At 45.1% G+C, this 23,504-nt stretch overlaps 1 protein-coding gene across 2 annotated transcripts in view; it reads right to left on the reverse strand.

Annotated features, from left to right (window-relative positions):
• EP300 (EP300 lysine acetyltransferase) overlaps positions 1-19,676 on the reverse strand; it is a gene marked incomplete at both ends in the record, with an annotated part of 90,864 nt that extends 71,188 nt beyond the window's left edge. Inside the window, one exon of one of the 2 annotated variants that reach the window (XM_080705285.1) lies at positions 19,556-19,676. In XM_080705285.1, coding sequence (XP_080561411.1) covers positions 19,556-19,649 — 94 coding nt within the window. The remainder of the gene's footprint in view (positions 1-19,555) is intronic. The other variant, XM_080705284.1, reaches the window with a different exon arrangement.
• Between the last annotated feature and the right edge of the window lie 3,828 nt (positions 19,677-23,504).

Genomic DNA, 23,504 nt, shown 5'->3' on the forward strand with positions numbered 1-23,504 from the left:
GCAGGTTCAAGACCATCCTCAGCAACTTAGGGAGACCTTGTTTCAAATTAAAAAATAAAAAGGGATATGGTGGAGAGTAGTGGCATGCATTTGTAATCTCAGTACTTAGGAGGCCTCAGCTACTTATAGTGAGGACACTCTGCTACTTAGCGAGACTCTGGTTCAAAATTAAGAATAAAAATAGGGGTCGGAGTGTAGTTAGGAGGTACAATGTCCCTGGGTTCCATCTGCAATGCCGCAAAATAAAATAAATAAATAAATAAATAAGGAATGGAAGAAGCGGGAATGGTGCTACACATCTGTAATCCTAGTACTTGGGAGACAGAGACAGGAAAATGGCAGGTTCAAAGCCAGCCTCAGAAACTTAGTGAGGCTCTCAGCAACCTAGTGAGACCCTGTTTCCAAACAAGAAATAAAATGAAGCCGGACATGGTGGTGCACACTTATAATCCTAGCATTTGGGAGAGGCTGAGACAGGAGAATCTGGGTTGGCGGACAGCCTCAGCTACCTAGTGAGGCCCTCTGCAACTTAGTGAGACCCTGTTTCAAAATAAAGAATAAAAAATAGGGTTTCCAGAAACCCCAGTACCACAAAAAAACAAAAAACAACAACAAAAAAAAAAACAAAAAACACAAACCACATGGCCAATACAGTAAAATCACAAACAATTGAACTTTTAAGCAAGAGTACTTAACAGAACAAACATATCCATAGTGTCTTTAAAGATGCAATATTATGCTGGGCATGGTGGCCCACACTTGTAATCCCAGCCCTTGGGAGGCTGAGACAGGAGGATTGTGCAGGTTCGAATCCAGCCTCAGCTACTTAGTAAGGCTCTCAGCAACTTAGTGAGACCCTGTTTCCAAATAAAACTTAAAAAATAGGTCTGGGAGTATAGCCAGGAGGTAGAAAAAAGCCCCTGAGTTCAACCCCCAGTACCACAAAAAAAAAAAAAAAAGATGTAATACTTATGATCGAATTGGGATAACACCAGGACTCCAAGGGACATTAGAACCAATGTACACCCAAAATGCCATGTACTATAACATAAGGTAAAGAAAATATAAGATTCATTTCAATGACTACAAGAAAACCACTAGATAAAATTCAATACCGAAGCACTTAAGAAAAAACAAATCACTATGGTAATGCAGAAACTGAAGAAAGCTTGATTATACTGATAGCTTTTTTTCTAGAACCTAAAAACTGACAGCAAAAACACATAACAAATCAACACTCAATAACAGCACAAGATGAAGACATAATCCTTTCCATTCAATGTTTTCTGCTAGAGTACCAAGCTAGAGCAATAATAAAAAAAAAATAAGTTAAATATAAACGATGACATAAAACCTATCTGCAGGTAACAGAAAATAAAAAAAATCAAGACATCAAATTCCATAAATAAAGCTGGGCATGGTGGTTCACCTTTATAATCCCAGCATTTGGGAGGCCGAGACAGGAGGGTCACGATTCGAGGACAGCCTCAGCTACTTACTGAGGACCTTTGCAACTCAGTGAGACCCTGTTTCAAAATAAAGAATAAAAAAGTAGGGCAGAGGGTGTAGCCCAGAGGTAGAATGCCCTTGGGTTCCTCCCCAGTATGGAAAAAAAAATTCTGTAAATATATGCAATTATTTATCAGTTAAAATATCCTAATAGTTTTTCAGGGAATTAGACAAGAAAATCCTAAATACACAGATAACCTAGTTTTTACCTGCATACATTAGGGAAAGTTCCAATTTCGTCTCTTCTCAACCCTTTGGCTAAGATCTGGTGTAGCAAAGTACCACTTCATTTGCTATGTTTGTAGGGCTGAGTGACTTAAAAATATATTAAGTGCTTAGAACAGCGCCAGGTACATGTTACACATAATAAACACATTGCCTATTATTACTGTTCAATGAACTCATTATTAGGAGTAATAGGCTGGGTTACAAGAACAGAACAAAAGCAGGGTATGGGGTGCGCGCTTGTAATCCCAGCATTTGGGAGGCTGAGATAGGAAGACTGCAGTTCGTGGAGAGCCTCAGCTATTTAATGAGGCCCTTGCAATTCAATAAGACCCTGCTTCAAAAAAAAAAAAATAGAACTGGGTAGGCGGTAGAGTGCCCCTGGAGTGAGCACTGTCAGGCACCTTCAATGACAGGCACCCTACGGCACTCCATAGATACCGTTCTCACGAATCCTCTCGACAACCTCAGAACTAAAGATCAGCAAGATGGAAGCGCTCAGAGAGCAATATGCTTCAGTAATGTTACTCTGGCAGGGGCGGTGGGGCAGTGGTGCTACTGGGGACTGAATCCAGAGGCATTCTACTTCTGAGCTATACTACCTGCCCTTTTTATTCTGATAGGGGGTCTCCCTGAATTACTACATGATGGCCTCAAACCTGTAATCCTCCAGTCTCAGCCTCCCAATTACTGGGATTACAAGCATGTACTACTATACTTGGCTACAAGAACCTTGTTCTTTCTGCCAATTCTCTCTTCGTAGTGCTATGGACTGAACTGAGGGGCATTCTACATCTTAGCGACACCCCCAGAGCGATTTTATTCACTTGGAAACAGGGTCTCACTAAATTGCTGAAGCTGGCTTTGAACTTGCAGTTCTCCTGTCTCGGCCTCTCAAGTACTGGAATTATACTCATTGTCCTCCATGCCCTACTAGCAACTTGTCTTCACCCCCTCCATTCTCCACAAAAAGAGCAGCCACAGGAAAAAATTTTGGAAGTGGTACTGGAGATTGAGTTCAGTGATGCTCTACCAGAGCTACATTCCCAGACATTATTTTTTATTCTGAGATGAGGTCTTACTAAGGTATTTAGGCTGGTCTTGAACCTGAGCTCGTTCCTCGGCCTCCTGAGTAGCTGGGATTACAGGCACCGACCACAGGGCCCAGCTTTAATTCATGGGTATTTTTTTTCTCCACACCACATTACACATACTAACAAAGATGAAGTGGAATATACTAACTGATATCAGTTAATTATAATAAAATAACATTACATACTATATTCATATCTAATTCAGTATTTAAAAATCATTTTTATTTTTTTTTGGGGGGTGGTACTGGGGTTCCTGGAAACCCTTCTACCTCCGGGTTACACTCCCAGACCTATTTTTATACTTTTTTATTTAGAAACAAGGTCTCTTAAACCAGCAAGGCTGGCTTTGAACCTGCGCAATCCTCCTATCTCCACCTCCCAAGCATGGGGATTACAAGTGTGCGCCACCACGCCCAGCTTAAAATTTGTTTTAAAACAGGGTCTCACTAGGTTGCTAAGAGTCTTGCTACATTCCTGAAGCTACTCTTGAACTTGTGATCCTTCTAACTCAGCCTCCCAAGTTCTGGGATTACAGGCATATGCCACTGTACTCGACATATAACAGTCTCTTCATTGTAATTAAAAACCTTTTATTTTCAGCTATGCAGATTAAATATAGAAAACTATGTGAGAAGCAATATATACTTTGACCCCGGACCAAACAGACCCCCCCCCATGCTGGAGGTATTCGCCATTATTTTATCTGATATGACTGCCCATTAGAGCACTACTTTCATCACTATTAAACTTTTTTTTTTTTTTGAGGGTCTGGGGATGGAACCCAGGGGCATTTGACCTCCGAGCTACACCCCCTGCCCTATTTTTTATTCTTTATTTTGAAACTGGGTCTGAGTGGCAGAGGGCCTAAGTAGCTGAGGCTGTCCTCCAACCACGATCCTCCAGGTCTCAGCCTCCTGAATGCTGGGATCACAAGCGTGCGCCACCACACCTGGCTACTATTAAACTATTTTGATTGTGCCCCAAAGTTCTGAAAATTTGTAAGTCCCAAATGCCATCAGCCATCTGTGCTCATGGAGTCTAAGGATCCGAAATGCAAATCTAATGGTACACACTACCTTGACCAGATCTGACTGTAGATGTCAATTTCCAACTGTGAGGTCACATCTATAAAAAGGCATTAAAACTTACTTTCCTAAGGGATTTGTGTGTGTGTGTGTGTGTGTGTTACTGGGGGTGGAACCCAGGGGGGCTTTCTACCTCGGGGATACACCTTCAGACCTATTTTATATTTCATTTGGAAACCTGGTCTCACTAAGTTGCTGAGAGCCTCACTAAGTAGCTGAGGCTGGCTTTGAACCTGTGCGATCTTCCTCTCTCAGCCTCCCAAGCCAAGGGATTACAAACGTGTGCCACCATGCCTGGCTCTCAGGGTGTTATTTTAATAAACAATTAGATAGTTCTTAAAGATTTTATTATTTATTTATTTATTGGTGGTACTGGGGTTTGTGGAAACCCTTCTACCTCTGGGCTACACTCTCAGACACCTATTTTTTATATTTTTATTTAGAAACAGGGTCTCTTAAGCCAGCAAGGCTGGCTTCAAACCTGCATGATCCTCCTGTCTCCACCTCCCAAGCACGGGGATTACAAGTGTGCGCCACCACACCCGGCATTCTTAAAGATTTTAAAGCACTACACAAATAATGTAAATTTATTAACCTTTTAATTTGAGAAGTGGGTCTTACTACATTGCCCAGGCTGGTCTCTTAATTCCTGGGATCAAGTGATATTTCTGCCTCCACCTCCAGAGTGCTGACACTATGGCATAATAAGTCAGGAAAAGTAAGATTCTCACTCATTTGGTGCAACCTGTTTCCATGTCTACTTTAAAATGTTAAAGATAAAGCTGGGCGTGGTGACACATACTTGTAATCCCAGCATTTGGGAGACTGAGACAGGAGGATCACAGTTTGCGGATAGGCTCTGTTACTTAGTGAGGCCCTTTGCAATTCAGTGAGACTCCATTTCAAAAATAAAGACTATTGGGAGACTGAGAAAGGAGGATCGTTATTTGTGGCCAGCCTCTACTACTTAGGGAGGCCCTTTGCAACTCAATGAGACCCTGTTTCCAAATAAAGAATGAAAAACTGTGCTGGGGGTGTAGCTCAGAGGTAGAATGCCCTTGGGTTCCATCACCAGTACAGCAATATAAATAAATAAATAAATGAATGAATAAATGAATGAATGAATGAATGAATGAATAAATAAATAATGAAAAGCGGGGCTGGGGTGTAGCTCAGAGGTAAACGCCCCTGGGTTTTATCTTCAGTACTGGAAAAAAAAAGTTAAAGAGAACATCATTGGCTTACTTCCTAGAGAGCACCTATCAGCTGAAAATTACTAATTACTTTTTTTTTGTGTGTGTGTGTAGTACTGGGGATTGAACCCAGGGACATTCTACCTACAAGCTACACCCCCAACTCTACTTCTTATTCTTTATTTTGAAACCAGGTCTGAGCTGCAGAGGGCTTCACTAAGTAGCTGACTGGGGCTGTCCGCGAACCACGTTCTTCTGGTCTCAGCCTCCCGAATGTGGGATTACAAGCATGTGCCACCACACCCAGCTAATTTTATATTTCTTTCTTTCTTTCTTTCTTTTTTTTTTTGTGTGTGTGGTACTAGGGGTGGAACCCAGAGGCTTTCTATCTCCAGGCTATACTCCCAGACCTATTTTTGGAAACAGGGTCTCACTAAGTTACTGAGAGCCTCACTAAGTAGCTGAGGCTGGCTTTGAAACTGTGTGATTCTCCTGTCTCAGCCTCCCAAGTGCAGGGATTACAAGCGTGCGCCACCACACCCGGTTCTAATTTTATATTTCTTACTAAACTCCTCAGGCTGCTCCTTTTCCTTTAAGCAAAGAGGTGAAGAATGAGATGGACAGAAAAATCTAGAGTCAGGGAGACTGGTTAGGAGGATGCTTTTAGAGAAATAGTAAAAGTTAGTACTTATACCTGGAGAACAAGTACTAACACAATAAAGGAATCAGGGATATTACAAGAAAAAGTTGAGATACAGGAATCAAAGATAGCACAAGAAGATAAAGATGACTCCTAATGTTTCTGGCATAGTGGTATAGTTATCCAGAAGATAACATGTATCCAGAAAAATACATGGTTGAGGAGTAGAAGTACTGTTTAGGAGGTTCTGCTTATTAGAACATGCAAGACTCTGGGTTCAATATCTAGCAGCAGCAGCAGCAACAGGAGCAGCAGCAGCTGCACCACCACCACCACCACCACCACCCTTAAAAAAAGAACAAACCACAATGTTGGGGTGAGAAAAATGGAGCTTATGTCACTGTTGGAAAACATGAAGTTGTCCAATAGTCACCTAATAGAGAAGGCCCTAAAAATAAAACATAGAGCAGGAAGGGGGAGCAGCTCCGAGGTAGAACACCCCTAGGTTCCATCCTTAGTATCACATACAAAAAAAATAAAAATGCCAGAGCCGGGTATGGTGCCCCACACTTGTAATCCCAATACTTGGGAGGCTGAGACAGGAAAATCACAGGTTTGCAGTCAGCCTCAGCTACTTAGTGAAGCCTTCTGTAACTTAGTGAAACCCCGTTTCAAAATAGAAAATAAATAGCTGGGCATGGTGGCGCAAACTTGTAATCCCCATGTTTGGGAGGTGGAGACAGGAGGATCCCCAGGTTCGAAGCCAGCCTCAGCTGGCTCAAGAGACCCTGTTTCCAAATAAAATGTAAAAAAAATAGGTCTGAGAGTGTAGCCTGGAGGTAGAAGGGTTCCATCCCCAGTACATACATACATACATAAATAAATAAATAAATAAATAAATAAATAAAAACTGGGGATATAGCTCAAAGATAGAATGCTCCTGGGTTCATTCCTAAATACCACACCAAAAAAGTCCTTTCATTATTACTTTCTTTTTTGTGTGAGTGGTACTGGGGTTGAAACCCAGGGACATTCTATCTCTAAGCTACAACCCCAACCCTATTTTTTATTCTTTATTTTGAAACAGGGACTCACTGAGCTGCAAAGGGCCTAGGTAGCTGAGGCTGTCCGTGAGCCCCAATTCTCCTGTCTCCGCCTCCTGAATGCTAGGACTACAAGCATGTGCCACCATACCCCACTAGGCCCGGATTCTTTTTTTTTTTTTTTTTTTTTTGGCAACCCTTTTCAAGTATTTTCCTCTATGAAATTTTTCCAGCAATATACAACACCCACATCAGAAATGATCCCTATCCTCTGCCTTTGAAACTCATCATAGCATCACTCATGGGGAACTTGTGTATATATGCATAGCAACCTGATCCCTAAGACTTCAAGACAAGAAACCACCTTAACATAGCTTCACATCCCTAGTGTCTAATACTGGATGATGGTATTCAATGTCTGTTAGCTGAAAGGAGACACAAATGAAAAGAGTGACCACTCAATTCAGAAGAACCACACAACTTGATGTCTAAAATTTTAACACATAGCTGAGCGTGGTGGCGCACACTTGTAATCCCAGTAATTGGGAGGCTGAGACAGGAGGATCGCACAGGTTAGAAGTCGGCCTCAGCTATTTAGTGAGGCTCTCAGCAACTTACTGAGACCCTGTTTCCAAACAAATATAAAATAGGTTTGGGAGTATAGCCCGGAGGTAGAAGGCCCCTGAGTTCCATCCCCAGTACCACCCCACCCAAAAAAAAAATTTAACTCATCACCAGTTACCCTGCCACACACATGCACACCCCCAACCAATAACTACTCTTCCTATATTCTCTAACAATAAATCAATCACCTGTCCAGCTACCTGAATTTGAACTTTGAGAATTACCCTTAATTACTCCATCTAGCTTACCTAACATGGAACCAGTCACCAAGTTCAGCTGGCCATCAATCTCTCAAATCTTTCCACTCTGCACATGTTCTGTGATAAGCCCATCCTTATCAACAATGGAATCCTAAAACAATCATCTCACTGTCCTATTTTTTCTCTTTCCCAAACCACTCCCCCCCCCACCCACACACACACACATACTACTGGGGATGGAACCCAGGGGCACAATACCTCTGAGCTACACCCCCAGCCCTATTTTTTATTCTTTATTTTGAAAGAGGGTCTAAGTTGCAGAGGTCCCCACTAAGTAACTGAGGCTGGCCATGAACCTGTGATACCCTGTCTCAGGCTCCCAAGTACTGGGATTACAAATGTGTGCCACCTGCTTCCAAACCATGTCTCATTTTAGTCATCTAAGTTACAATTTTGCTCCATCCATTTAAGTTAGCAGAAACGGAAACTCTAAATTCCTATAAACATCATGAGCGCTGCATGATTGACCTCTTGCTTGCTCCTGGTAGTCATAATTCTTGCTATCCCTCCAGCCAGGTGTGGTGTTTTTTTGTTTGTTTGTTTCTTTCTTTCTTTGCAGTACTGGGGATGGAACCCAGGGGCATTCTACTTCCGAACTACACCCCCTGCCCTATTTTTTATTCTTTATTTTGAAACAGGGTCTCACTGACTTGCAAAGGGCCTCACTAAGTAGCTGGGGCTGCCTGCGAACTGCGATCCTTCTGTCTCAGCCTCCTGAATGCTGGGATTACAAGTGTGCTCCACCATGCTCGGCTACAAGTGCTATTCTTAATATTGAGTATATGTCAATGAGAACAATTTGGTTTCCAGTTTGTCTTTAGTGTGTGTGTGTGTGTGTGTGTGTGTGTGTGTGTGTGTGCACGCACGCTGAGGACTGTAACAGGGGAATTCTACCTCCAGACTACTTGCCCAGCCCTATTTTTTTTTTTTTTTTTTTTTGGTGGTACTGGGGTTCCTGGAAGCCCTTCTACTTCCGGGCTACACTCCCAGACCTATTTTTACATTTTTTTTAATTTGGAAACAGGGTCTCCTAAACCAGCACGCGCGGCTGGCTTCGAACCTGCGCGATCCTCCTGTCTCCGCCTCCCAAGCGCGGGGGATTACAAGCGTGCACCACCACGCCCGGCCCTATTTCATTTTTTATTTGGAAACAGTCTCACTAAATTGATGAAAGCCTCCCTAAGTAGCTGAATGTTGCCTATAATCCCAGTAATTGGGAGGCTGAGACAGGAGGATCACAGATTCAAAGCCAGCCTGACCAAGTTAGTGATACTTTCTGTAACTTAGTGAGACCCTGTTTCAAATAAAGAACAAAATAGGCCTGGGGTATAGCTAAGAGGGAGAATGCCCTGGGTTCAATCCCTTGTACCACAAAAATAAATACCCGTTAATTTTTGTCTTAATTATGTATAAAAGAAAATCTCTGCTCCATATTTTTTTGGGATCTGGGATTGAACTGGGGGCATTCTATCTCTTAGCTACACCCCCAGGCATTTCCTAATTTTTTTTTTTTTTTTGGTGGTACTGGGGGTGGAGCCCAGGGGCTTTCTACCTCCGGGCTATACTCCCAGACCTATTTTACATTTTATTTAGAAACAGGGTCTAAGTTGCTAAGAGCCTCACTAGGTAGCTGAAGCTGGCTTCCAACCTGTGCAATCCTCCCGTCTCAGCCTCCCAAGCGCAGGGATTACAAGCATAAACCACCATGCCCGGCTTCCTAATTTTTATTTTGAAACTGGGCCTTGCTACTTGCTGAGGCTGTCCTCCAACTTGCAATCCTGTTAGCATCCCAAATACTATTACAGGCATGTGCTCCCCTACCCAGTTTCCATATTCTTGTACTTCTTAAAAAAAAAAAAATCAATACTTGGTGGGTGACTTAAAAGTGCACCACGAACCCGGGCGTGGTGGCGCACCCGGGCGTGGTGGCGCATGCTTGTAAATCCCACCACTTGGGAGGCTGAGACTGGAGGGTTGCAGTTCCTGGACAGCTTCAGCTACTTAGTGAGGCCCTTTGCAACTCAGTGAAACCCGGTTTCAAAGTAAAAAATAGGAAATAGGGCTGGGGGTGTAGCTCAGAGGTAGAATGCCCCGGATTCCATCCCCAGTATCACAAAAAATAAAAATAATTTTAAAAAAAAGTACACCACCACGATGAGCAGGCCTTGGTGGCACATACTTGCAATTCCAGTACTTGAAAGGCTGGGACAGGAGGATTCCAGGTTCGAGGACAGCCTCAGAAAGAAAACTCTCAGCAACCTAGCAAGACTCTGTATCCAAGTAAAAATAAAGTAGGGCTAGGGGTGTAGTTCAGAAGCAGAATGTCCCTGAGTTCAGTCCTGAGTATCAAAAAGAAAAAAAAAAGAAAAAAAACCCACAAAAGCTGATGTGGTGGCACATGTCTGTAATTTAAATGCTTGGGAGGCTGAAATAGGAGTAGTGTAGGTTTGAGGTCCAAGGCCAGCCTCACCAACAAGAGAGACTCTGTTTCAAAATAAACAACAAAGCCAGAAGCGGTGGTGAAGGCTTGTAATTCCAGTACTGGGAGGCTGAGACAGGACGATCGCACGGGTTCGAAGCCAGCCTCAGCTACTTAGTGAGGCTCTCAGCAACTTAGTCAGACTCTGTTTCCAAATATAATATAAAATAGTTCTAGGAGTATAGCCCGGAGGTAGAAGGCCCCTGGGTTCCACCCCTGGTACTACCAAAAAAAATAAAATAAAATAAACAATAAAAAGGGATAGGGGTGTAGCTCGAAGTGGAATACCCTTGAATTCAATCCCTAGTACCAAAACCAAAGGAAACCAAAAAATACCACACTGTAATGCTACTCTGTGAACACCATGTACTTGCCTTTCTATTTATTTTATTCATCCATTCAAAAAATAATTCCACATCACTATTTTCCTTACAGTGTATTTAGCAGTAAAGAACAATTAACACTTAATGAGCACCTACTCTGCAGCAGTGCTGTCCTAAGCATTTTATGAAGAGTTCTCACTTATTCCGTACCACAAGTTTATAAGATAGGTATTAAAGGTAAAGAAATTGAGACATAGGTCAGGTACATGGCCCAAGATTCACAATTAATAAATGCAGATATGAGATCTAAACTGTGGCCGTCGGACTCCAAAACCCATTCTCTTAACCACTCACTTTTTTACTTAAGCAGTTTTAATTTCACTCTCTCTCAACAAAATTACTCCCTAATTACCCTTTTGGGCATTTGTAAAAAGGATCTCCTACATCTAAAAACAAATTATATCCAAATTGCTCAAAAGAGGCTTAATATCTCAATATTTACTCTCAACTCCTCTTTGAGAACATAGCAATAATAATATAAAAAATGGCATTTAAGGTTGGGTGTGGTGGCACATGCTTGTAATCCCCGCACTTGGGAGGCTGAGACAAGAGGATCACACAGGTTCGAAGCCAGCCTCAGCTACTTAGTGAGGCTCTCTGCAACTTAGTGAGACCCTGTTTCCAAATAAAGTATAAAAGTCTGGGAATATAGCCCAAAGGTAGAAAAGCCCCTGGGTTCCACTCTCAGTACCACGAAAAAAAAAAAAGGTATTTAAATTTCAGAAGGAGCAAGGCTGCTGTGCTGGTACACACTTGTAATCCCAGCATTTGGGAGGCTGAGACAGGAGGATGGCGGTTCGCAGACAGCCTCAGCTACTTAATCCATTTGCCGGTATAAAAAAAAAAATTTATGTTTGGTTTATTTCGCTTCACCATTAATTTCAGGGTTGTGTGTGTGTGTGTGTGTGTGTGTGTGTGTGTATGTATGTAATATTGGGGATTGAACACAGGGGCATTCTACTTCTGAGCTAAACCTTCATCTCTATTTTATTTTTTGTTTAACAGGGTCCCACTAAATTGCAGAAAGCCTAAGTTGCTGAGGCTGGCAGCCAACCTGTGATCCTCCTGTCTCAGTCTCCCAAGTACTGGGATTGCAACTGTAAGCCACCACGCCTGGCTCTTAATTTCACTGTTTGCCACTCTCAAAAATCAGCTTCATGCTGGGCATGGTGGCACACGCTTGTAATCCCTGAGCTTGGGAGGCGGAGGCAGGAGGATTGCGCAGGTTCAAAGCCAGCTGCACTGGCTTAAGAGACCCTGTTTCCAAAAATAAAAAAGTATAAAATAGGTCTGGGAGTGTAGCCCAGAGGTAGAAGGGCTTCCAGGAACCCCAGTACCACCAAAAAAAAAAAAAAAAAAAAATCAACTTCACACTGGACATGGTGGTACATACTTGTGATCACAGCTCTAGAGACTGAACCTAGGGCTTTCTACCTGAGCTGCAATTCCAGTCCTTTTTATTGTGAAATAGGGTTTTGCTAAATTCCATGTCTCAATCTTTCTATCCTCCTGTCTCAGCCTCCACAGTACTGGGATTACAGGCATATGCCATCATGAGCAGCTCAAAATTATTATTTGTGTGTAGGTGGTACTAGGGATGGAACCCAGGGCATTCTACCTCTGAGATACACTTCCAGCCATATTTTATTATTTTGAAACAGGGGGTCACTATGTTGCGGAGAGCCTGACTAAATTGCTGAGGCTGTCCTTGAACCTGTGATCCTCCTGTCTCAGTCTTCCAAGTACTGGGATTACAAGCATGCACCACCATACCCAGGCAAAATAAAACTTTTAAGAAAGTGCTGAAGCCGGGCATGGTAGCGCACGCTTGTAATCCCTGCTTGGGAGGCGGAGACAGGAGGATTGTGCAGGTTCAAAGCCAGCCTCAGCTACTTAGTGAGGCTTTCAGCAATTTAGTGAGACCCTGTTTCCAAATAAAATATAAAATAGGTCTGGGAGTATAGCCCGGAGGTAGAAAAGCCTCTGGGTTCCACCCCCAATACCACACACACACAAAAAAAGAGACCCTGTTTCCAAATAAAAATATAAAATAGGTCTGGGAGTGTAGCCCTGAGGTAGAAGGGTTTCCAGGAACCTCAGTACCACCAAAAAAAAAAAAAAAAAGTGCTGAGAAAGTAGTTCAGTGGCAGAGTACTTGTCTAGCATGTACATAACCCTGAGCTCCATCGCCAGTACCTCAGAATGCCCTTGGGTTCAATTCCTAGCGCCAAACAATAGACAAGTAAAGAAGCAGCACGTCTTATTTTTCCATTAATTTTTGGGTGTATGAATTGGCAAAATAACTCTTGAATTGTTTTTGTAAATATACCAGGAAGATTTTACACTCCCACTTGTATCTGCAACATTCTTCCTACTCTTTTCCTCTTTCCTATTTAACCACTTAACATTTTTACAAGCATCGTTATGAACTCATTTTCAACTGCTTCTATTTTGTTCCTTTTTATGGAATAGAATAGAGGAGGTAGACAATCAAAATAACAAAAAATGCCAAAACGCAAACAAGGCAGAAAGCCTTTCTACCCTTCCTGTCATCAATGCTGGACAATCCCAACATTTTCCTAACTCTGTAATAGAATATGAACTCCTGCTGGATGCAGGTGTCCACACTGTAACACATACAGGACTTACAGCTTAACAAAGTCACTTTATCTCATAACCAACCAGACAACCTTCTTAAAGTCCTATCAATGAACTTACCAGGCCTTGAGAATAAGTAACTGCCAGAGAAATCTATGACACTTGGTAAAATGTTCTGCTAACTTGCACCGAGGTCAGCAAGACCTCACTAGATCAAGAGGCTTTTTTATCTTAGGACTTAAGAAGCACAACTCTAATGTTAAAGTATTCATTCCTGCCAGGCATGGTGGCACACACTTGTTAATTCCAGTACTTGGGAGGCTGAGACATGAGGATCGCAGGTTTGAAGCCAGCCTCAGAAGCTTAGTGAGACCCTGTTTCCAAATTTAAAAAAATGTAAAATAGGTCTGGAGGTATGGCTCAGACATAGAAGACCCATGGGTTCCATCCCCAGTATCACAGGGAAAAAAAAGCATTCAAGCCGGGCATGGTGGCGCACACTTGTATTTCCAGCATTCAGGAGGCTGAGACCAGAGGATCGTGGTTCATGGCCAGCCTCAGCTACTTAGTGAGGCCCTCTGCAACTCCATGAAATCTGGTTTCAAAATAAAGAATAAAAAATAGGGCAGGGGGTGTAGTTCAGAGGTCAAATGCCCCTGGGTTCCATCCCCAGACCCGCAAAAAAAAAAAAAAAAAAAAAAAAAAAGCATTAATTCCTAAAGAAATAAAATTAAAATCAAAACATAACATCATAGGTCAAAGAGCTGAAAAATGGCTTCCATCAAAATGATCTGAGCAGCCGGGCGTGGTGGCGCACGCTTGTAATCCCTGCGCTTGGGAGGCTGAGACAGGAGGATCGCGCAGGTTCGAAGCCAGCCACGCGCGCTGGCTTAGGAGACCCTGTTTCCAAATAAAAATGTAAAAATAGTTCTGGGAGTGTAGCCCGGAGATAGAAGGGCTTCCAGGAACCCCACTACCACCAAAAGAAAAAAAAAAAAATGTTCTGAGCGGCCGGTTGTGGTGGCACACTCTTGTAATCCCAGCATTTGGGAGGCTAAAACAGGAGGACCACAGTTCCCGGACAGCCTCAGCTACTACTTAGGGAGGCCCTCTGCAACTCAGTGAAACCGTTTCAAAATAAAGAATAAAAACTAGGGCTGGGAGTGTCACTCAGAGGTAGAATGACCCTGGGTTCCATCCCCAGCACTGCAAAAATATTCTGAGCAGCTGCGCTTGGTGGCACATGCTTGTAATCCCAGCATTTGGGAGGCAAAGACAGGAGGATCGTGGTTCCCAGCCAGCCACAGCTAGGTAGTGAGGCTCTCTGCAATTTAGTGAGACCCTATTTCAAAATAAAGCCAGGTGTGGTGGCGCACGCTTGTAATCCCAGGATTTGGGAAGCTGAGAGAGGAGGATCCAGGTTCTGGAAAGCCTATTTTGAAATAAAGAGTTTAAAAAAATAGGGCTGGGGTATAGCTCAGAGGTAGAATTGCCCCTGGGTTTCATCCCTAGTACAAAAAAAAAAAAAAAAAAAAGAATAAAAAATAGAGCCAGACACGGTGGCACATGCTTGTAATCCCACCAGGTTTGCGGCTAGCCCCAGCTACTACTTAGTGATGCCCTCTGCAATTCAGCAAGACCTTGTTTCAAAATAAAGAATAAAATATAGGACTGCAGGTGTAACTTGGAGGTAGAATCCCCTGGATCCCATTTCCAATACCAAAAAAAAAAAAAAAAAATAAGGCTGAGAGTGTAACTCGGAGGTAGAATGCCCCTAGGCTCCAACCCCAGTCTGTCTAAGCAGGCATGGTGGTGCATACTTGTAATCCCAGTATTTGGGAGGCTGTTCACTGCCAACCTCAGCTACTTAGTGAGACCCCTTGCAACTCGTGGAGGCCCTGTTTCAAAATAAAAAATAAAAACCAGAGCTGAGGTCGTACCTCAGAGGTAGAATACTCCAGTACCGGGGAAAAAAAAAATTTTTTTTTTCCTGGTTAAACTGGGCATGGGGTGCACCTGGAATCCCAGCATTTGGGAGGCTGAGACTGGAGAATCATGGTTTGCGGACAACCTCAGCTACTTAGTGAGGCCCTCCACAACTTAGTGAGACTGAAAATAAAGAATAAAAATATAGGGCTGGGGGTGTCGTTTGAAGGTATAGAATGCCCGTGTTCAATCCCCACAGAAAAAAAAAATTTAAGTTCTATATATAAGTGAAATGCCTGCTTGACAAACATGGCGTCACACACCCATGATCCCAGTACTCAGGAGGCTGAGGCAGGAGAATAGCAAATAGCAGGCCAGCCTAAACATATTAAAATAAACTGCCTCAAATCTTTTTTTGTGTGTGTGTGTGGTACTGGGGGTGGAACCCAAAGGCTTTTCTACCTCCGGGCTACACTCCCAGACCTATTTTATATTTTATTTGGAAACAGGGTCTAAGTTGCTGAGAGCCTCACTAAGTAGCTGAGGCTGGCTTCGAAACCTGCTAGATCCTCCTGTCTCGGCCTCCCAAGTGTGGGGATTACAAATGTGCACGCCACCACGCCCGGCACCACGCCCGGCATCGGCTCAAATCTAAAAATAAAAAAGGGCTAGAGAAGTAGCTCAGTGATAGAATACTCCTGATTTGGATCCCTAATACCACACACATTTAAAAAGTTGCCTACAAACTTACATTACACAGTATTGGATGAGAATAAAAAAAATGAGCCTCGGCTACTAAACGAGGCCCTTCAAAACTGAGACCCTGTTTCGAAAATAAAAAGAATTAAAAAAAAAAAAAAAGGTCTGGAGGTGTCATTCCAAGGTAGAATGCCCCTGGGTTCCATTCTCCATACTACACACACACACACACACACAAAAAGTAGCCAGGCATGCTGGCACACACTCATAATCCCAGTATTCAGGCTGAGACAGGAGGGTTGCAGTTCACAGACAGCCTCAGCTACTACTTAGTGAGGCCCTTTGCAACTCAGTGAGATCCTGTTTCAAAATAAAGAATAAAACATAGGGCTGGGGGTGTAGCTCAGAGGTAGAATGCCAGTGGGTTCTATCCCCAGGACACCCCCACAAAAGAAACTTAAAAAAAAGAAATGGTGTCTAGCATGAAGTTCACAGAAGGACAGTATTTTCTTTATACTACTCCTCCTCCTCCTTCTAAACACTCAAACTGGTTACAATTAAAAACTGTACACCTGCAGGGCAAGCTTGTAATCCCAATGTTTGGGAGGCTGAGACAAGGTTCAAGGACAGCCCCAACTACTTAGTGAGGCCCTTTGCAACTCAGTTGAGACCCTGTTTCAAAATAAAGAATAAACAATAGGGCTGAGGGTATAGCTTAGGGGTAAAATGTCCCTGGGTTCCATCCCCAGTACCGGAAAAAAAAAAACAAAAAAACTGTACACCGGTAATCCCAATACTTGGGAGGCTGAGACTGGAGGATCACAGGTTTGTGGCCAGCCTCATTAATATTGAGACCCTCCACAACTTAGTGAGATCCCATTTCAAAATAAAAAATAATACTTAGTGAGACCCTCCACTACTTGGCGAGACCCTGTTTCAAAATAAAGAATAAAAAATAGGGCTGGGGGTGTAGCTTGAAGGTAGAATGCCCCTGGGTTCAATTCCGAGTACTGCAAAAGAGAGAGAGAGAGAGAGAGAGAGAGAGAGAGAGAGAGAGAGGTGCTGAAGTTTAAGTTCAGTGATAGAATGCCCCTGGGTCAATCTCCAACACACACACACACACACACACACACACACACACACACTTACTTCTGGGAATAAGCCAGGCATGGTGGCACATACCTGTGATTCCAGTACCTGGGAGGCTCAGACAGGAGGATCACAGGTTCTAGACCAGCCTTGGCAACTTTTAGTGAGACCCTGTTTCAAAAAATAAATAAGCCAGGCATGGTGGCACACACTTGTAATTCCAGTAAGTACTTGGGAGGCTGAGACAGGAAGATCACAGGTTCTATCTGAGCCTCCAAAAGTGAGATCCTATTTCTAAATAAAATAGGCTAGTGTACTGTTGCATGCCTGTAATCCCAGTACTTGGGAGGCTGAGACAGGAGGATCTCAGGTTCAAGGATAGCCTAAGCAAGTAGTGAGACTCTTCTCAACCTAAGAAGACCCTGTTTCCAACGAAGACAATTGGGCTGTGTGTGTAACTCAAAGGTAGAATGCCCTTGGGTTCAATCCCCAGTACCAATGAATGAATGAATGAATGAATAAAATAGGGCTCAGAGATAGAATGGCCCAGGCTCTATATCCAGTACAACATAAATACTGAAGGTAAAATGTTCCTGGGTCCAATCTCTTGTACCATAAAAAAAAAAAAAAGAAAGAAAGAAAAAACCTGGGAGTAGAAACTTGATGAAAAGAAGGGAAGTAAATCTACACTACAAAATTTGGAGAAAAGTTTACTAACACTAAAATAAACTCAGTACTGAATGAATTAGCCTCAATGTTGAATTTTTTTTCTTTCACATTTAGGACTATCAATGATGTTCAAAAATATCTGAAGTAGCAAAACAGTTTTTGCTTATTAGAGGAGACTCTACAAAGTGAGTTAGCCAATGCTGATACAAGTTAACCAAGTACACAGATCAGATACCATAACACAGAATTACACCTGAACAGAGTATTCAAAATTCCGCTGGCTCAATTCAAGACTCATCAAAATAAAGCATATGAAAGTTTCCCCTACAATATTCGAAGTTACTAACTCAAATATAAAATCCATTACATGACAGAAAAAGTAAAGAATAAAAATTACCAAACTGCACAAAAAGTAGAGCAAAACTACATTACACGAAAACTAATGACACAAAAATCTACAAGGGAAAACATGTCTAAAGATGTTAAAAGTTTTAATTAAACTGTAGTTAAGTACCAAGAAATAAAACAGTATGTGCATGAATTTTTAAGAAAAAGACAGCTAAATAAGTCATAGGTACAGATCAAGGTTCATGCAGAGCCAATGTTAGATTCTCAGGTAGAGGAACACTAAGATTCCTGTTTCTCAATTTTTGTAGATTAACTTAATGCATGACTCATAATATCTATCCTATAAAAAAAAAAACAGGATTCAAAACATTTGCTGTATCTTCCTATTTTCATCCTTTTAAATAAATAGCGTGCTTAGAAACATGCTCTAGAAGTTTTTACAAACTTAAAGGGTACATTTAACTCTATTATGCACTCTCACTGGCAGATGGAGGGATGACGTTGAGCCTGTTCTCAGGGAGTTAAAGAGATGCTCATAGTAAGGGGGAACATCTTGGGGACTGTCAGATGGCCAGCCATTCTTCCTCTTCATTATCCTGGCATCTCAAACAACTACACCCGCAAAAGAGAAGGTCCGTGGCCATCAGGATAATACCATTAAACAGCAAGAAGGGAATGATGGAAGGGAAGTCCCTGAATTTCTAACAAAGGGGCTGAGAGCAAATGAGTAAAGAAAAGAATCTGCAGGGCTTTTAAAACTGAAACCTCGATCTCCAAATAAAAAGACAACGCTAGAAAGGAAAAAAAAAAAAAAAAAAAAAAAAAAACCTAATGCACACTTTAAACTTTCGTACAATCAGTTCATGACTGGGACTCTCTGAACTTCTAATCTTGATTAGAATTAGTACCTAATTCCAGAAGACTGCCTATCTCTTTTCTTTCCTCTCAAAATACGAAAGTGACTACAAACTGGTGGTGGTAGGGAGATGCCACTGCTCTCCCAACGTAAAAATCAAAGAGTTTCAGACATTTTGGTGTCACAATCAATAACTGGGAGATGGTAAAATGAACTGCGCTCCATATTGATTCTTAAAACAAATAAGAAAAAAAAAAAACTCAGAATGGCAGATAACAAAATCATTTTGTTAAACTTCACATCAAACTTGAAGTCTTGGACCTCACATACAACAAAACCCACAATTTTTTTTACATACTCTTACTCAATAGAAAATCTGGTGAAAGGAGTGAAAATCTTGAAAAGTGGGAAAGTAGAGGAGACAGAGTGAAATGCAACGGAGGGGAAGAGATTCAAAATTGTCCATTTACCAACAACCACAATCAACACTAAAATGGCATAAAAGCCCTTACACACAATTGCACTGGCATTTCCCAAATTAAACTGCATGGGAGCGACAATAAAGGCCATTTCCATACAGCAGCCACTTAAGAGCTCTAATTCCAGGACACACATCGATGTGACAGTGTTGCAACCCCACGTAGAGGGAGGCCAAGAAAATGGTCGGGCCACTCACTGGACGTCTTCGACCAGCTCATTCAAACATCTTTAAAATTAATTACGGGGCAGCAAACTAGGAAGTGAGGAGGAGGGAGGGAAGAAAATACATGAATAAAGGTAGAGTGAGCAGAAAAGATCAAGGGGAATGTGCAAGGCCCGGGCTCCCGAGACTAACCTGTGCCGTCGCTGGCCGACGCCGAAAGGGCCGGTGATGAGAGTTTAGGCCGCTTGGCTGAAGGCGGCCCCGGTTCCACCACATTCTCGGCCATTTTTAATTCTTTCGGAGATACAGGCGAAGAAAACCAGAATCCTCGGGCAATCTCCTCTTCGGCCCGGGGTCCCCGCCCCGCTCCCGGGGACGGGCTGGGGGCTCCGCCGGCACCCGAGCGGGTGGGGGAAGTTCCTTTTTCTCTTCGCCGGTTCGCGGCGGCTGGAGGGATGCGGACGCGAGAGGGAAGGTAGGGCGAGTCGAGGGGCCGGGCCCGAAGCAGGCCCGGAGGAGTGCACAGATCACGATCCGCCGCGCACGGCCGCCGCGGCGAACGCCCGAGAAGTCGCGGCCCTAGCGGCGCAGTCCCCGGCCCGCCGCGGCCGGCCCCTGCCCAGCCGAGGTCCCTCGGAGCTCCGCCGCCGCCATCTGCCTCTTCCTCCTCGGCGCTGTCCTCCTCCTTCTCATCGCCACAAGGAGGCGGGGGCGAAAAGGGGGGAGAGGAGGAGGCGACGAGAGACACTCACCTCCCCCGGCCCCCGCCCGGCCCGCGCCCCCACCCTCCGCGCCCTCCTCCTCCTCCTGCCGCCGCGCTCCGCGCCGCCGCCGCCGCCGCCGCCGCCGCGCCGGCCCTAATGGCCGCGCACAGCTCCGCCGAGCCGAGCCAGGCCGGCGCCGCCGCCTCACATCGCGCGGGGGCCGGCGCCGCGGACGCCGAGGCCGAGGGGGCCGGGCCCGCCGCGCCGCCGCCGAGCCCACCGGCGAGGCCCTGGGGGCGCGGGCGGCCTCCCTCCGCGGAGCAGAAAGCGGGCGGCCGCTCGGCCCGGCCCCGCCGCCAGGTGCGAGCCCCGCGCCCGCCCGGCCCCGGCCGCAGCTTATGTAATGTCCCCCGGCGTCGACGCCGGCCCGGCTCCGGCCGCCGCGGGGGTGTGTGCGGGCGGAGGGGGCTGGGGGCGCCGCAGCCCGGCCGCCGCGGGCCGCCCGCACTGTCTCGGCCCGGCCGCCGCCCCGGCCCGCCGGCCTCCGCTCTCCGCGCTCCGCACTCCGCCCGGCGTCCCGCCTGCCCACTCTCGCCCGCTCCCTCTCGCCCTCGCTCCCCCCCAGCCTAGCACACAAACAAGATGGCGGCTGTTGTTTCTTCCCTCTGCCGAACCCTCCTTACAGGCTAGCGGTAGCGGCGGCGGCCGGAAATGAGCCAAGGGGGGGTGAGAAGGGGAGGGGCCGGCGCGGGAGGGCGGCGCGGGGGCGGGGCCTCGCCCAGCCGCTCACACAATGGGGGAAGCGGCCCGGGGGCGGGGCCGGCCCAATCACGGGACCCGCCCCAGGCCCGACGCGCTCCGCGCTTCCGCAAACTCCCCCGGCGTCACCCGGTGGCTCCCTTTAAAGGGGAGGGCGGGGGGGCCGGGGGCGGGCTCCGCGCCGATTTTCTGTCGGTGGACGGTTACGGGGAAGGTGCCTGGGCTGGGGCTGGGCGTAGGAGACCGGCGCGGACCGGGTGTCGGAACCCCAGAGCCGCGCCGGGGACGGCGCCAAGCCGCGGCGCAGGTGAACGAGTAGGAGCGCGGTAGGGACGGCCCTGGGCCCCCGGCCCTTGAGCGGCCGGGCGTCCGAAGCCGGGATGCCCACCGCCCGGTGTTTGAGGACACGACCCAGTGTGTCTCTCCTCCATCCCTTCCCTCTAGGGACCGCTTCCCGTCCCAAAATCACCCTGCTCACGAGTTGTGCCCATTTTCTCTGAATTTTCCAAATTTTTGCAAACGAGCGTTTTATTACTTTTTTTGTACTTATTGCTTCTTTTGCGTGTATGGTACTGAGGACTGAACCCAGGGGCATTCTACCTCTGCTCTACACCCCTTTCCCTATTTTATTTTTGAAACAGGATATCGCTAATTTGCTGAGTCTTCCTACGTTGCTGAGGCTGGCCTCAAACCTGCAATCCATGCCGGGCGTGGTGGCGCACGCTTGTAATCCCCGCGCTTGGGAGGCTGAGACAGGAGGATCACACGGGTTCGAAGCCAGCCTCAGCTACTTAGTGAGGCTCTCAGCAACTTAGTGAGACCCTGTTTCCAAATAAAATATAAAAAAGGTCTGGGAGTATAGCCCGGAGGTAGAAATCCTCTGGGTTCCACCCCCAGTACCACACACACACACAAAAAAAAACCTGCAATCCTCCTGTCTCAGCCTCCTAAATACTGGAATTACAGGTGTGCACCACCATGCTGGGCTAATACTTTATTACAAAAGTCACAGCAGTGTGACAATGTTTTACAGCAAGATGCAAATTAGTTTCTTGCCCACCACGTGTGCACACATCCCTACCAGGTAGTGTCTCATCAAAGACACCTTGAAATATTTCTCAAGACATTTCAGGGGATTTATTTTCACCTATCCCCAGTAGACCAGTATAATAAAAGACCAAGTTAGGTAGAGGCTAAAATGTAACTATGGAAAAAAGCAAAATTTTTATCACACAGAAGAAATGCTTAGAGATTGACATGGGGGACAACATGGCTCTGCAACCAGCAGCAAAGAACAGCTTTTACATTCCTTTGCATTCTGGGAGTCCCATGTGTTTGGCCGCAGGTAAACTTTCTGGAGAAGGTGGCAAGGTTTTAAGTGGTCCCCAAGGAAGCCCTAACTACTATCTATCAAGGCAGCTAAAAGCTTTTTCTCATATTTCAGTTTGATGCTCCTTAGCTGGTGTTTGCAGGTTGCCGGACCTACTTTGGTTTTTGTTTTTTCCTTTTTGGTACTAGGGATTGAACCAGGGCTAGTCTACCTCCAAGCTACACCCCCAGCCTACTGACCTTTTACTTTGAAACAGGGTCTTGCTCCATTGCTGGGGCTGGCCTTGAAACTGCAATCCTCCTGTCTCAGCGCCCTGTCCTGGGATTACAGGCATATACCACCACCAAGCCTGGCTTGCTCTTTGTTTTCTAGATGAATGATGAAGAGAATAACTGACTTACGAACCTAGGAGTAAAGATCTTGCGTTGCCCAGAAAGGCAAATTCTGTCATATGATGTTCAAACCTAGTTCACCCAAACTGCAGTAGAAAAGCAGGGCCAATTGAAAAGGACACTAGTTCAGCTGGGCGTGGTGGCCCACCCTTGCCAGTGCTTGGGAGGCTGAGACAGGAGGGTAGCTCAGGTTTGAAGCCAGCCTCAGCTACTTAGTGAGGCTCTCAGCAACTTAGCAAGACCCTGTTTCCAAATAAAATATAAAATAAGTTTGGGAGTGTAACCCGGAGGTAGAAGGCCCCTGGGTTCCATCCCCAGTACCACCAAAAAAAAAGAATGAAAAGGACAGTAGTTCTTTATTTTAAAGCTCTTTTGGGATGCATTCACATGGAGCGAGAAAGACAAGATGCACCTTCAGTAATGAATTATTCAGTTATTTTTAATAGTTCATTCACAGTGAGGTGGACAAAGGAAGAAATGTGAACGACACCTAGAACCCTGGCCTTTTTTTTCTTTTTTTGGGGGGCCACCAGGGATGGAACCCAGGGGCATTCTACCTCCAAGCTACCCCCCATCCCTAATGTTTTTGTTCTTTATTTTGAAACAGGTTCTCACTAAATTGCAAAGGGCCTCACTAAGTAGCTGAGGCTGGCCAAGAACCTGTGATCCTTCTGTCTCAGTCTCCCAAGTACTGGGAATAAAAGTATGTTCCACCACACCCACTTTTTCCTATATTTTCTTTATGAGTGGTTACTTGCCCAATTTTTGACAAGTTTCTGACTCCGGGGAAAAGAATAGCTTAGACTAGGTTTAAGAAGTAGCTGTAGCCAGGTGTAGTGGCGCACCCTTGTAATCCCAGCATTCAGGAGGCTGAGACTGGAGGATCATAATTCCCAGACAGCCTCAGCTATTAAAATGGATATACCTGAGTGATATCTGTACAGTGGTCCCTGAGG

Source organism: Muscardinus avellanarius (assembly GCF_963383645.1).
Source record: "Muscardinus avellanarius genome assembly, chromosome: 11".
NCBI lineage: Eukaryota > Metazoa > Chordata > Mammalia > Rodentia > Gliridae > Muscardinus > Muscardinus avellanarius.